The 12,522-nt window shown below is 49.0% G+C and overlaps 1 protein-coding gene across 3 annotated transcripts; it reads right to left on the reverse strand.

The window, feature by feature from the left end:
* Nucleotides 1-96: 96 nt before the first annotated feature.
* Nucleotides 97-5,875, reverse strand: GTF2H4 (general transcription factor IIH subunit 4). 3 transcript variants are annotated; one of them, XM_032270813.1, is made up of 14 exons: nucleotides 5,622-5,875; nucleotides 4,909-5,048; nucleotides 4,542-4,646; nucleotides 4,024-4,155; nucleotides 3,328-3,424; nucleotides 3,165-3,253; nucleotides 2,837-2,948; nucleotides 2,615-2,683; nucleotides 2,352-2,435; nucleotides 2,042-2,174; nucleotides 1,730-1,860; nucleotides 1,060-1,107; nucleotides 825-903; nucleotides 97-396 (listed from the first exon to the last, which is right to left on the reverse strand). In XM_032270813.1, the coding sequence occupies exons 2-14, from the start codon at nucleotides 5,043-5,045 to the stop codon at nucleotides 224-226; spliced, it is 1,389 nt and encodes a 462-aa protein (XP_032126704.1). In that variant the 5' UTR covers nucleotides 5,046-5,048; nucleotides 5,622-5,875; the 3' UTR covers nucleotides 97-223. The 3 variants fall into 3 exon arrangements, with proteins under 3 accessions (XP_032126704.1, XP_032126703.1, XP_032126705.1); XM_032270812.1 differs by lacking the exon at nucleotides 5,622-5,875 and adding an exon at nucleotides 5,572-5,610; XM_032270814.1 differs by lacking the exons at nucleotides 3,165-3,253; nucleotides 3,328-3,424; nucleotides 5,622-5,875 and adding an exon at nucleotides 5,572-5,610.
* Nucleotides 5,876-12,522: the final 6,647 nt, after the last annotated feature.

Here is a 12,522-nt window from a genome sequence, read left to right on the forward strand (position 1 = left end):
GGTCCCACCCTCTCCCTCCGGGTACAACAGTAGTCGACGCAGAGGACGGCGTTCGCAGCGAAGGCAAACACCCCAGGGAGGCGCGCCGGACCCCACTGCTCACTGTCACAACTTTATTAGACAAGAGAAGTCCCAACGCGTAAATAAAAAACACCTGAGTTCTGAAGCCCCGCCCCGCCCGGTCCCGCCCGCCGAGGTCCGCCCGGGTCCAGGTCCTGCACGCTCAGGAGCTGTGTTTCTGCCGCTTCCAAAAGCGCTTGACGTCGCTGTGCCCGGCTGGGGTCACCACCATGAGCCTCTTGGCCGAGTTCTCGAACACGAGCACGCCCAACTCCCGCGCGTGGGCTAGCAGCAGCTCAAAGTCCACTTGTGACAGGAACTGGTTATACAGGACGCCTGGGGTCGGCAGAACGGGAGGGGCACGGGGAGAAGATGAGAAAGTGAGGCTCGGAGCTCCTGCTGGAAATCCCCCCAGCTCCTTCGTGGCAGCCCTGGAGAGCATCTGGGCTTTTCCCCACTGCAATTTTAGAAACTAATTATCTATGCTTGTCTGCTCAGGGGTTTATCTTAATACTAATGTGATCGGTCATATTCATAAAGGCCCAATAGAAATTACTGTGAATTATTCCCTCCCCTAGCCAAATCCAAAGTGCATTGATTGGGGATAATTTACTACCGACTCACCCCAAAACAAAAAACTCTCCTGCCAGCTTTTTTCTCCTATTTCATGAAGTAAAAATTAAAATGCATGGAAAGCTTTTACACTGAATTGTCTGCCCATCCTCTGACCAATGACCAAGACTTGGCCACCAAAAGCGACTCACCCTCGGTGAACCGGAGTCTGTCCCTTTCTAGCTCCCAGAGCCGGATCTGGTCGGTGATGGTGGGGGGCAGCACAGGTGTCTGCAAGGAGCAAGGGTTTGCTGTAGGGACTCAGGAATACTGCCCCAAACTACCAGGCCCTCCGCTCCTTTCCCAGATTTGGATGCCCCTTTTTCTTTTCCAACATCTTTCTCATCGCCAGCTGCCAGCCTCTGACATCTTGCAGCCTGTCTGTACCTGTTTGAGCATCACTGGATGGGCCCTTGTCCTTAGGAAATGGATTATCTAGGAAAACAGACAAGAATGTCATGAGGGCTCCAGCAAGAGAGCAGGAAAGCCATCTGAGCTGTCACCTAATGTCACTGGAACATCAGCTTACTCTAAAAACTCGTAACTGCTGTCATCAACTCCACCCATCCCAGTTCAGCTGTTATCCCAAGTTGCTGCTCCCAGTGGTCACATCTGCTATTTCTTCTCCAGCACATTCGCCCTTTCCAGTAATGTTTTGTTTTTCTTTCTTTAAAATAGCATCAGCTCAATTTTTTTTAGCACTTATTGCATGGCAGGTGCTGAGCTCAATGCTTTACCCCAATTATTCCAATGAATTATCCCAACAACCCTGAGGTGAGAACTGTTATTTACTAGATGAGGAAACTGAGGCTCACAGAGGCAAAACAACTAGGTCTAGTTTATGCAGTTAGGATATGGTGGTGCCGAGGCACAAATCCAGAGCTATACCTCCGCCTTCCATTTTCTCCCTCTCAAGAGTCTGCCTGTTCTCACACCCAAAGCCTTGATTTCTCTTCAAACACAGACTCAGAGCTAGCCTTCCATAATGTGACCACCCTGCACCCCATAGCCCAAGTGTGGCCTGTCTTCCTGCTCCACCTCTCCCAAGTGGGAATACCTGCTGGGCTGTGATGCCACTGGCGATTGCCTGCTGCACACTCTCCCGGGTCACCTGCGCCACCACCATGTTGGGGAACCGATAGAGCATCTCAGAGAAGAGGGCAATGAGAGCAATCTGCAGCTCCGACTCTGAGCCAGGGATAGAAAGAGGATGAGGAGGCCACCCCCACACCCAGACTCCCTCAACCCGTTCTTTCAACTGCCATGAGAAGTGTCCGAGAGCTCTGTAAACTGCCAGTTAAATGTGAACATAAACTGGCATTCTCTCTCCCCCAGCCTGCTCTCCCAGGGGCCCTCTGTCCCGCCTCACCTGTGTAGGCATACAGTCGGTAATTGGTTTCCACGACAATGAAGCCTGGCTGATGCACAGTGCCCCCAGCTCCAGAGACACCTGATGAGAGATTGATGGCCAGGCGTGTGGGGTAGTAACGCCGAGATTTCCTCTGGAAAGGACAGAAAGGCAGATGCCTTGACACAGAACCTCAACCCCCAACTTCTCTCCCCCGAGAGACCCACGTATTCAGTCCTGCTACTGCCCCAAGACACCACTCTTTTTTAATGGTGAAGGTAACACACCACCCTGTTTCTTCCCTGGAAGCCACTTATTTAGGTACTCATACCTTCCTCTGGAAAACAAGCCCGAACTCACGCAGATGTTGTAGGAAATTCAACAGAGAATCACTCATACCTTCCACAGAGTAGTCCTGGGGATGAGAGGTGACCAGCTGGGGTCCAAAACACAACCCACCCACCCCCAACTCCACACATTCATTCTTTCTCCATCCATCTCTGCCTGTTCTGTGTTTATTCTTATCTTCTCGCTCTACTGCCCCACAACTTGCTTTCCCTTTTGCATCTCCATACCTGTCAGCCCCCTGCTTACCTTGCCCAGAGTAGAGAAGCTGAGCTGGAAGAGGAAGGAAAGAATCTCTACTAGGTCCATGCCCCGGCTCTAGAGAGAAAGAGGCAGAGACAAAGGAGAGATGGGAGGGAGACAATGGGAAGAAGGGGACAAAGAACATTAGGGAACAGTCTGTAGGCAGGAGTCTCTCAGTGAGACCTGCGAGGAGCAGAGCATGCTGGCAAGTGGCCCCCACCTCCTCACCTGGGCTGTCTGCAAATACTGCAACATAAAGTACCAGAGCTGGGCTGGGGTGTCCAGCAACAGGAACTGGAAGCCAGCAGAAGTAATGCAGGGCGGCTCTCCGGGTTCAGTACTAAGGACAAAGAGAGGGACAATGATGGTGATATGCAGAGAAAGGCTTCTATGCCCACTTGTCCACCCATGTTTTTTCTGCGTATCTCTGGCTGTATTCTACTCAGCTTGCCTTTTCCAGACAATGTCCTCTGATCTTGACTAGCCCCAGATACCATTTCTCAGAGACTCAAGGAGATGGCACAGCAGCAAGCTGCTGTACCTCTAACTTCCTTACCTCTTCATGAGCCCAGCCTGGCTGAGGAGCTGAGCCAAGTCCTGGCTGACAGCTGCACTGGGGGAGCCCACCATGAAGTGCAAGACCACCTGAAGAACAGAAAGAACAGGGAGACCATGCCCCAAGGGCCATAGGAGGTAGAAGCAAAGTCCCAAGTGCTTACCTCCCATCGCTCTTCAGCGTACTTGTCAAGGGAGGGAACATCCCTGGCATGCTTGTCTGGTCCCAGCTGACTTGTGTCATCAGACCAGGCCTTCCCCCTACAGCCAGGATGGGCCAAGAGTAAGGAACCCTGGCCAGGCACTGCGGCTCACACCTGTAATCCATGTACTTTGGGAGGCCAAGGAGGCAGATCACTGGAGGTCAGGAGTTCGAGACCAGCCTGGCCAATATGGTGAAGCCCCATCGCTACTAAAAATACAAAAAATTAGCCAGGTGTGGTGGTGGGTGCCTGTTATCCCAGCTACTCAGGAGGCTGAGGCAGGAGAATCACTTGAACCCAGGAGGTGGAGATTGCAGTGAGCCAAGATTGTCACACTGCACTCCAACCTGGGTGACAGAGCAAGACTCTGTCTCAAAAACAAACAAAACAAAACAAAAAAAGAGTAAGGAACTCTGTCTGTGTTCCTTGCTGCCCTTCTGCCATCTTTCCACCCTTATCCTCAGGGGCCATGACTGGGGGACATTTCCTACACCACACAGCTACATCTGGTCCTACATATTCCTAAAGGAGCTCCCCAAGGTGGAGACCACAAGGTTCCAGGGAGGCCCCCATAAGCTCCCCCATCCAAAGTTTAATAGCAGTTTAATTAGCAGCAATTCCCCTGGCCTAGCTTAGGAAGAGATAGAAGTCACATACCCACCCAGAAGGGCAATGCGGAGGTTCTGGCGGAAAATGGGGTTGAGGATGAGGCCCTGGAGCCCGCCTGGGAGCAGCTGGGTGTGCCAGATCCGGAGGCCACTCAGCAGCCCTGTACTTTCCTCCTGAGCCCTGGAACAGAAGCAGAGAGGTGAGTGGGGGTGTCTGGAGAACAAAGAGAAGGCCCATAAAAGTTACCATTCCTGCCTGTTCTGAACTTGCTGATCTTTGAACTACTGCTCCACAGAGTGAAATCAGTATCTTCTTAAGACAAATGTCTTTACTGCATTACCTATCAGAGCCTCATTGCAGATAACACACATAACTCTCTAAGAGGGAAGATACACTTGAAAGCAAGAAGTCAGCTGGGAAATAAAAGGGAAAACGCAGTATGCAGCATTTCCTAAATGTATTTATTTTAAAATTTTGTGATATATTAATATTTCCTAGAAGTGCTCCAAGAAACAGCAGTTTGGGAAATGTTGCTGTTGAGAAATCTGTATCTGGCTGAGACTTACTTGCTGAATTCCTTCTTCACCCACAGGGCTACAGCAGCTTGTGGCAAAGGCTGCTCCAGAAAGAGCATCCGCATCACCCAGTTCTTAGCCAAGGATGGGAGCTCCCTGTATAGGGATAAAGGTCAAAGGTTAATTTCAGAAGCTGCATTGTATCTGCATCTCTGCCCTCAATTAACTCTCAAACATCTCATCTCACTCCAGCACAGCTTTACCAGTCCTGCTGTTTTGGCCTCCCACACTTTGGAGCAATTTTCAACCCTCACCCCCAGTCCCCAGCCCCAATCCAGACTGCTATGCTTTTACTCGTGATATTTTATTCCAATCCGCAGACCCCATTACATTTCCCTGCCATGAAGGGGCTCCTCACCTGAAGACAGCCAGACAAGTGGCAGGATGCCCATACAATCGGTCCAATACCCCAGGGCTCAGGCCCCCTAAGAATTCTTGCAAATTCCTGCATTGTAGGTGTACTCGGTTCAGTCCCCTTGAAGGGGTGCTCTCCATCACCTGAGGAATGCAAACGTCAGAGGCGCACCCCCACCATCCATGCCAGTGTCACCCCTGACCTTTCTAACTCTGATTCCAGATCCATGAGCCCCCACAATAACCCAACCTTTTCTGTGGCTTCCTTTCCCATGTCACTCATCTCTTCTGGTGTCTTCCAAATCTGACCAATCTCTCGCCGTTTCTTGTCTCCTCACCCTACTTCTGCCCTTCAACTCCAGACCTCCCTCAATTACCATGTGACAGAATTGTTAACTGTCCTATGTTTGCAAGATCATTTTGTATTCAATGACTTGTCTCACCTTTGGCAAAGAAAATTGAGCCCACACCTCTCTCTTCCATCCCTCCTGGTCCAGATCAGTCAAATAAGCTCCAAATCTGCCCGTCCTTCCTATCTTCTATCTCTTAGCCCACTTCTGCTAAGTATGGCGATAACCTCTCCCCTTCACGCTTCCCAAATCTGAAGTCACCTCTTTTCCCTTCCCATTCACCTTGACCCATCTCCCACACCTGGCCTCTCACTCACCTCTCTCTCTCTCATACCTATGCCACTCCCACCCTCCTAGGTCCCCTCACCGCTCTGTCGATCCTCCTCGTGCACCCCGAGTCTCGGGTAGTCGCTTAATCGGAGCCAAAGTCTCGCATTGGCTCCTGGAGATTGAAAGACGGTAAAAAAAAAAAAAAAAACAAAAAATAAAAAAAAAAAAATGCTGGGGAAAGCGACGAAAGACTTCACAGACAAGAGCCCAGAATGGAGAATTCAGAAGAGAAGGGAGGTAAGGGAAGGAGTGGAAAAGTGAAGACGGTGAGAATAGGCGCTGCACGCTCCCGGCGCGGGGGATGCTGGGAATTGGAGTCTTGTCTTTGCTCTCCTTGGAGCCGGCTGAAGCGCGTCTGACTACAAATCCCGAAAAGCACCGTCGGGAACCCGAAAGGAGAAGAGCTGGCTTTTAATTTAGAGAGCGGGAGACACCAGAAGTCAGGCCAGTTGGTTCCGCGAAGGCAGAAGCAACTCCGCCCACGCTGCTAACGGCGCGTCTAACCGGCCTGAGCAGGAGGCGGGTCCGGGAAAGTAGAAGTGCCTGGAGGACTTCTTGGCGGAGGCGCGCCATGGCGACTTGGTGGTGAGCCGTTTAGGGGTAGAGGCCACAAAAGTGGATTCCGTGAGCACAATTACTCCCGGTAAAATTGAGATAATACACACTCCGGGACTGGCGCGGTGACTCACGCCTGTAATTCCAGCACTTTGGGAGGCCGAGGCAGGCGAATCACCCGAGGTCAGGAGTTCGAGACCAGCCTGTCCAACATGGTGAAATTCTGTCTTTACTAAAATACAAAAATTAGCCGGGCGTGGTGGCGGGCGCCTCAGCTACTCAGGAAGCTGAGGCTGGAGAATCGCTTGAACCTTAGAGGCGGAGGTTGCAGTGAGCCGAAATCGTGCCATTGCACTCCAGTCTGGGCGACAAAAGCGAAACTGTCTCAAAACAAAAAAAAAAAAAAAAGAAAAGAAAAGAAAGAAAGTATACACATTCCGGACGGTTTCCACAAGTTAACGATTAACACCATCCAGTGCGCCTTACTTGGCCCTAAATACTCAATAAATCTTAATTTCTGCCTCCATCACACCTCAAACCGTTTTCTTAGAAGACCCTGATAAATACAGTTTTTAAGAGACCAGCTGTTTGCTCTGATTCGATTTATGAACCTGCTACAGAGAAAGATAGAGGTCTTCACCCAAAGCCAGAACTACACATTTCCCCAAATTCCTATAAGCAAATTCTGTTACTCCCATTTTGTAGACTGGAAGACCGGAGCCTGGCAAGATTAAGAAATTGGCCTGCAGCCTGGCGAGGTGGCTCAAAGTCATGACCCCAGCTACTCAGGAGGCTGAGGCGGGAGGATCCCTTGAGACTAGGAGCTTGAGGCTACAGTGAGCTATGATTGAACCAGCCTAGGTGACAGAGCAAGACCCCCATCTCTCTCTCTCTCTCTCTCTCTCTCTCTCTCTCTCTCTCTCTCTCAAATGAAGTCTCTCACTCTGTCGCCCAGGCTAGAGTGCAGTGGCACAATCATGGCTCACTGCAACCTTGGCCTCCGGGGTTCAAGCCATTCTCCTGCCTCAGCCTCCTGAGTAGCTGGGACTACAGGCACGCACCACCATGCCCAGCTGATTTTTGTATTTTTAGTAGAGATGGGTTTTCACCATGTCGGCGAGACTGGTCTCAAACTCCTGACCTCATGTGATCCACCTGCCTCAGCCTCCCAAAGTGCTGGGATTATAGGCCTGAGCCACTGTGCCCAGCCTGAGACCCCCATCTCTTAAAAAAAAAAAAATGCCTACAATCAGACAGAAAGTGCCTAAGCTAGGATTTGAAGCACATTTGCAAGAGACCAGGGATCAAAATGGTAATGACTGTGTACGACTTTGTTATACTTTGTAGCCTACCCATGTTTTCTGTTGTCCTTGTTTTCTTAGCAATCAATATTTTGGGTTTTTTTGTTTGTTTTTTGTTTTGTTTATTGAGACAGAGTTTCACTCTCGTTGCCCAGGCTGGAGTGCAATGGCGCGATCTGATTTCACAGCAACTACCACCTCCTGGGTTCAAGCGATTCTCCTGCCTCAGCCTCCTGAGTAGCTGGGATTACAGGCATGTGCCACTACGCCCAGCTAATTTTGTACTTTTAGTAGAGATGGGGTTTCTCCATGTTGGTCAGGCTGAGCAGGCGTGAGCCACCATGCCCAGTCAGCAATCAATGTTTTAAAATCTTCAAAGAACAGCTAAAAATTGACAAAGCTTCTCTATGACAAAGCTTCTTTATGGTAAGGTTGAAAGACAATTACAATCTAGGAATAAATGGTTGATGAAATAAACAAAATGCAAAAAGCTGTTACAAAGCAATAAGAAAAAGAAATGTAATAGAAAGATTGGGGCTGACCACTGCTTACCAGTTAGCCTTGCTCAGCAAGGAGCAGCTAAAAAAAGAGAGAGACAGAAAGAAAGAGGAAAGAAAGAGAGAGGAGAGAGAGAGAAAGGAAAGAAAGAAAAGGAAGAAAGAAAAGAAGGAAGGAAAGAGAGAAAGAGAGAGAGAGAAAGGGAAAAGAAAAGAGATCTGGGCAGTGGCTCCAGCCTATAATCCCAAAACTTTGGGAGGCCGAAGCAGGTGGATTACTTGAGCTCAGGAGTTCCAGACCAGCCTGGGCATCATGCAGAAACCCCACCTCTTAAAAAAAAAAAAAAATTAGCTGGGTGTAGTGGTGTCCTCCTGCAGTCCCAGATACTGCAGAGGCTGTGGTGGGAGGATCACTTGGGTCCAGGAGATTGAGGCTGCAGTGAGCAGTGAGAGCACCACCGCACTCCAGCCTGAGCAACAGTGTGAGACCCTGTCTCAAAAGGAGAGGGGAAGAGAGGAGAGGACAGGGGAGAATTGGGGAGGGGAGAACTGGCAAGGGGTAAGGAGCAGGAGAGAAGGAAAGAGAAAGAAACAAAGATTGGCCAAATCAAAAAGAAAGTTTAAACAAAATATCAGAAATTTTTAAAAATTAGCCAGGCCTGGTGCTGTGGTCCCAGCTACTCAGGAGGCTGAGGCAGGAGGATTGTTTGAACCCAAGAGGTCCAGGCTACAATGAGCTGTGATCCAGCCTGGGCTATAGAGTGAGACCCTATCTCCAAAAAAAAAAAAAAAAAGTAAACAAAAGAGAAAGGAAAAGAAATTAGCTGGGTGTGCACACACCTGTAGTCCTAGCTAGTCGGGAGGCTGAGGTAGGAAAATTGCCTGAGTCCAAGAGTTCAAGGCTGCAGTGAGCTACGATTACACCACTGCTGTCCAACTTGGCCGCAGAGTTAGACCCTCTCTTATAAATAAATAGGCTGGGCACCGTGGCTCACACCTGTAATGCCAGCACTTTGGGAGGCTGAGGCGGGCAGATCATGAGGTCAGGAGTTCAAGACCAGCCTGGCCAACATGGTGAAACCCCATCTCTACTAAAAATACAAAAATTAGCCAGGCGTGGTGGCAGGTGTTTGTAATCCCAGCTATTCAGGAGCCTGAAGCAGGAGAATCACTTGAACCCTGGAGGCAGAGGTTGCAGTGAGCCAAGATCGTGCCACTGCACTCCAGCCTGGGAAACCGAGCAAGACTCCATCTCAGAGAAAAAAAAAAGAACAGAGAGCCAGGAGCCCACAGGCCCACTTCCCACAGGCTTCACTGTTAACTGTGCTACTTTGGGCAAATTGCTTAACCTAACAGAATTCTTTTCTCTGTGAAGTAATTTTAACTACTTCATTTATTGTTGAATTAAGATATAATATGTAGTAATTTCAATACCTGGCATATAGTGGGTGCTCAGCAATATATCATCATCATTCTTTTTTTTTTTTTTGAGACGGAGTTTCGCTCTTGTTACCCAGGCTGGAGTGCAATGGCGCGATCTCGGCTTACCGCAACCTCCGCCTCCTGGGTTCAGGCAATTCTCCTGCCCCAGCCTCCTGAGTAGCTGGGATTACAGGCACACGCCACCATGCCCAGCTAATTTTTTGTATTTTTAGTAGAGACGGGGTTTCACCATGTTGACCAGGATGGTCTCGATCTCTTGACCTCGTGATCCACCCGCCTCGGCCTCCCAAAGTGCTGGGATTACAGGCTTGAGCCACCGTGCCCGGCCTATCATCATTCTTATTGTAACTTTCACTTATTAATCCTAGTTCTAGTTCTGTAACTACACAGAATCTATGTCAGTCCATCAGATATTTGATACAGTTCTTTCTTTCAACCAATATTGAGCCCTGCATTCCAGGAATTTGCCTTTGTGCACCTTATAGTTTAGCAGGAGGGACAGGTATAAAAAATATATATACATGCCCAAATACAAGTAAAATTACACATGTAATTGTGTAATTACGTGTGCTGCAAAGAAGAGATTCATATGCTCTGAGATTATCAGTAGGGGATTTGACCCGGTTGGGGAAGTCAGGAAAGACTGCTGGAGGGCAAGCAGGAGTTCACAAGGCACAGACTGCAGGGAATGTTGTTCCAGGTAAGGGAACAGCATGCTCCGAAGGCCACATGGCAGGAAGGACTGTGGCCCATTGGGCGAATCTGAAAGAAGGCCAGTGGCGCACAGAGGAGAGCATGCGGCGGGAGGGGACGCTGGAGAGGCATGTAGGGGCCAATCTTGGCCGGGAGGATTTTGTTCTTTAAGATGTATGAAAAGCCACTGCTGGGTTTGAAAGAAAGGCGTAGGGTCAGATTTATGTGTTTTAAAGATAACTGTGGTTGCGGGGCTGAAAACAACCCAGAGAGGAGCAGAGGCAGATCTGGGTGACCAGCTAGGAGACCACTGCAGGAGTCCAGGCAAGATGGAGGCAGCACGTGGCAGGAAGGCAATGGAGATAGAGATGACAAGTTCAAGGGAGATGTGGGAGGCATGATCAACAGCGCTTTGTGCTGGGCTGGACTTGGGAGGTGGAAGGTAAGGGAGAAGGAGCGTCGGCGATGCCACCCTGTGCAGCTTGTGCAGCTAAGTGGATGATGCTGCCACTCACTGAGCCAGGAGACAGTGGAGGAGGAGCAGGTCTGGACAAGCTGGGCCTGACATTTAAATTAACTCGAGGTGAGGCCGGACACTGTGACTCACACTTGTACTCCCAGCACTTTGGAAGATCGAGGCGGGCGGATCACGAGGTCAGGAGATTGAGACCAGCCTGACCAATATGGTAAAACCCTGTCTCGACTAAAAATATAAAAATTAGCTAGCCATGGTGGTGCATGCCTGTAGTCCCAGCTACTTGAAAGGCTGAGGCAGAAGAATCACTTGAACCCAGGAGGCAGAGGTTTCAGTGAGCCAAGATCGCGCCACTGCACTCCAGCCTGGGCAGTAGCGTGAGACTCTGTCTCAAGGAAAAAAAAAATTAAACTCCAGGTGGTTCTGTAGGTCTAGAGTTTGAAAGACAGTTCTGGGCTGAGAGATTTGGGTCATCAGGCTCACTGCCGTGGCTTCCATCACTCATTATTCTGGGATCTAACCTATCGGTGCACAATTTAAATCATAGTGCACAGTGTTTTGACCCGTGGAGGTTTTAGCAGGACTATTAGATCCGTGACCTAGGCCCCAAGAGCCTTATTAATTCAGCTTCACATTAAATTATCTTTGTTGTGATCCTCATTATCCAATTGGCTCATTTTGTGAATATCATCAACCAAAACCCCAGGGTCTTTATTTCACATGAATAGCCATCAAGATCAATCAGACTGCCTTGTTCAATCCCTGCAACTGACTTTTTTTGTTTTTGTTTTTTTGAGACAGGGTCTTGCTCTGTCTCCCAGGCTGGAGTAAAGTGATGCAGTCATGGCTCACTGTAGCCTTAACCTCATGGGCTCAAGTTATCCTCCCACCTCCGCCTCCCAAGTTGCTGGTGTGCCCCAAGCCTAGCTAATTGTTTTGTTGTTGTTGTTAATAGAAATGGGGGCCAGAGTGGGCTTGAAATGTTCAACCCAGGCTGGTTCTGAACTCCTGGGCTCAAGAAATCCTCCCACCTCTGCTTTTCATAGTGTTGGGATTAAGACAGCCAATTTTTGCTTTCCAACCAAATTTAAACCCTTCTGTTAACTGCTCTCTTGGTGGTTGCAGCTCATCCTTCCAACCCTGAGATAAGTGAGGCTCTTGGTTCTGGTTTCCATCCCAACAACCCATCCCCCACCCCCACTGGGGCATTTGCACACTTGCCTGGCCTAATGCAGGGATTCCACCCCAGGATTTCCAGACCCTGGGGAGCCAGATGGGTTCTAGAATTTGGACAAGAAAAAGAAATTACACCTTTATTTTTACTAACCTCTAATTGAAATTTAGCATTTCCTTCAATTATGAATATGGGTAAAACCTCCAGTACTATTAGCAGTACCTTTGACTTGTCACTAATTGACACCACAGTTACTTGTATGTCTCACTGCGATTGTTGTGGAAATCTCAAGTATGGCTTCTGCTCATTAGCATTTGGAAAACGTCAGTAGGTTATTACACCTGTTTCTAGATCTTGTTATTAAATACATTAAAAAGAAGCACATTACTTTCATATTTTTTAGCATTTTGGTAAACTGTTCCTATTGGTTTCCTTTATAATCCTGGACATTTGGTGGGTTTTGTTGTTTTGTTTTTGAGACAGCCTCACTCTGTTGCCTAGGCTGGAGCACAGTGGTGGGATCTCGGTTCACTGCAACCTCCACCTCCCGGGTTCTAAGCACTTCTCCTGCCTCAGCCTCCCAAGTAGCTGAGATTACACGTGCATGCCACCACACCCTACTAATTTTTGTATCTTCAGTAGAGATGGGGTTTCGCTATGTTGGCCAGATTGGTCTCGAACTCCTGACCTCAAGTGATCTACCCGCCTCAGTCTCCCAAAGTGCTGGGATTACGTGGATGAGCCACTGTGCCCAGCCCATTTTATAGGTTTTAAAACCTAATTCTGAGGAGGACTCAGTA

This window comes from Sapajus apella, unplaced genomic scaffold (genome assembly GCF_009761245.1).
Source record: "Sapajus apella isolate SASKATOON/1434 unplaced genomic scaffold, GSC_monkey_1.0 scaffold216, whole genome shotgun sequence".
Lineage (NCBI taxonomy): Eukaryota > Metazoa > Chordata > Mammalia > Primates > Cebidae > Sapajus > Sapajus apella.

What these genes read in the sequence shown, in the direction of transcription:
- GTF2H4 (XM_032270812.1), bottom strand. An exon ending in GGCTTGTTTTCCAGAGGAAG is followed by an intron (nt 2,175 to 2,351) that starts GTATGAGTACCT and finishes TGTCCTTTCCAG; the next exon opens with AGGAAATCTCGGCGTTACTA. An exon ending in CAGACTCCGGTTCACCGAGG is followed by an intron (nt 397 to 824) that starts GTGAGTCGCTTT and finishes TGCCGACCCCAG; the next exon opens with GCGTCCTGTATAACCAGTTC.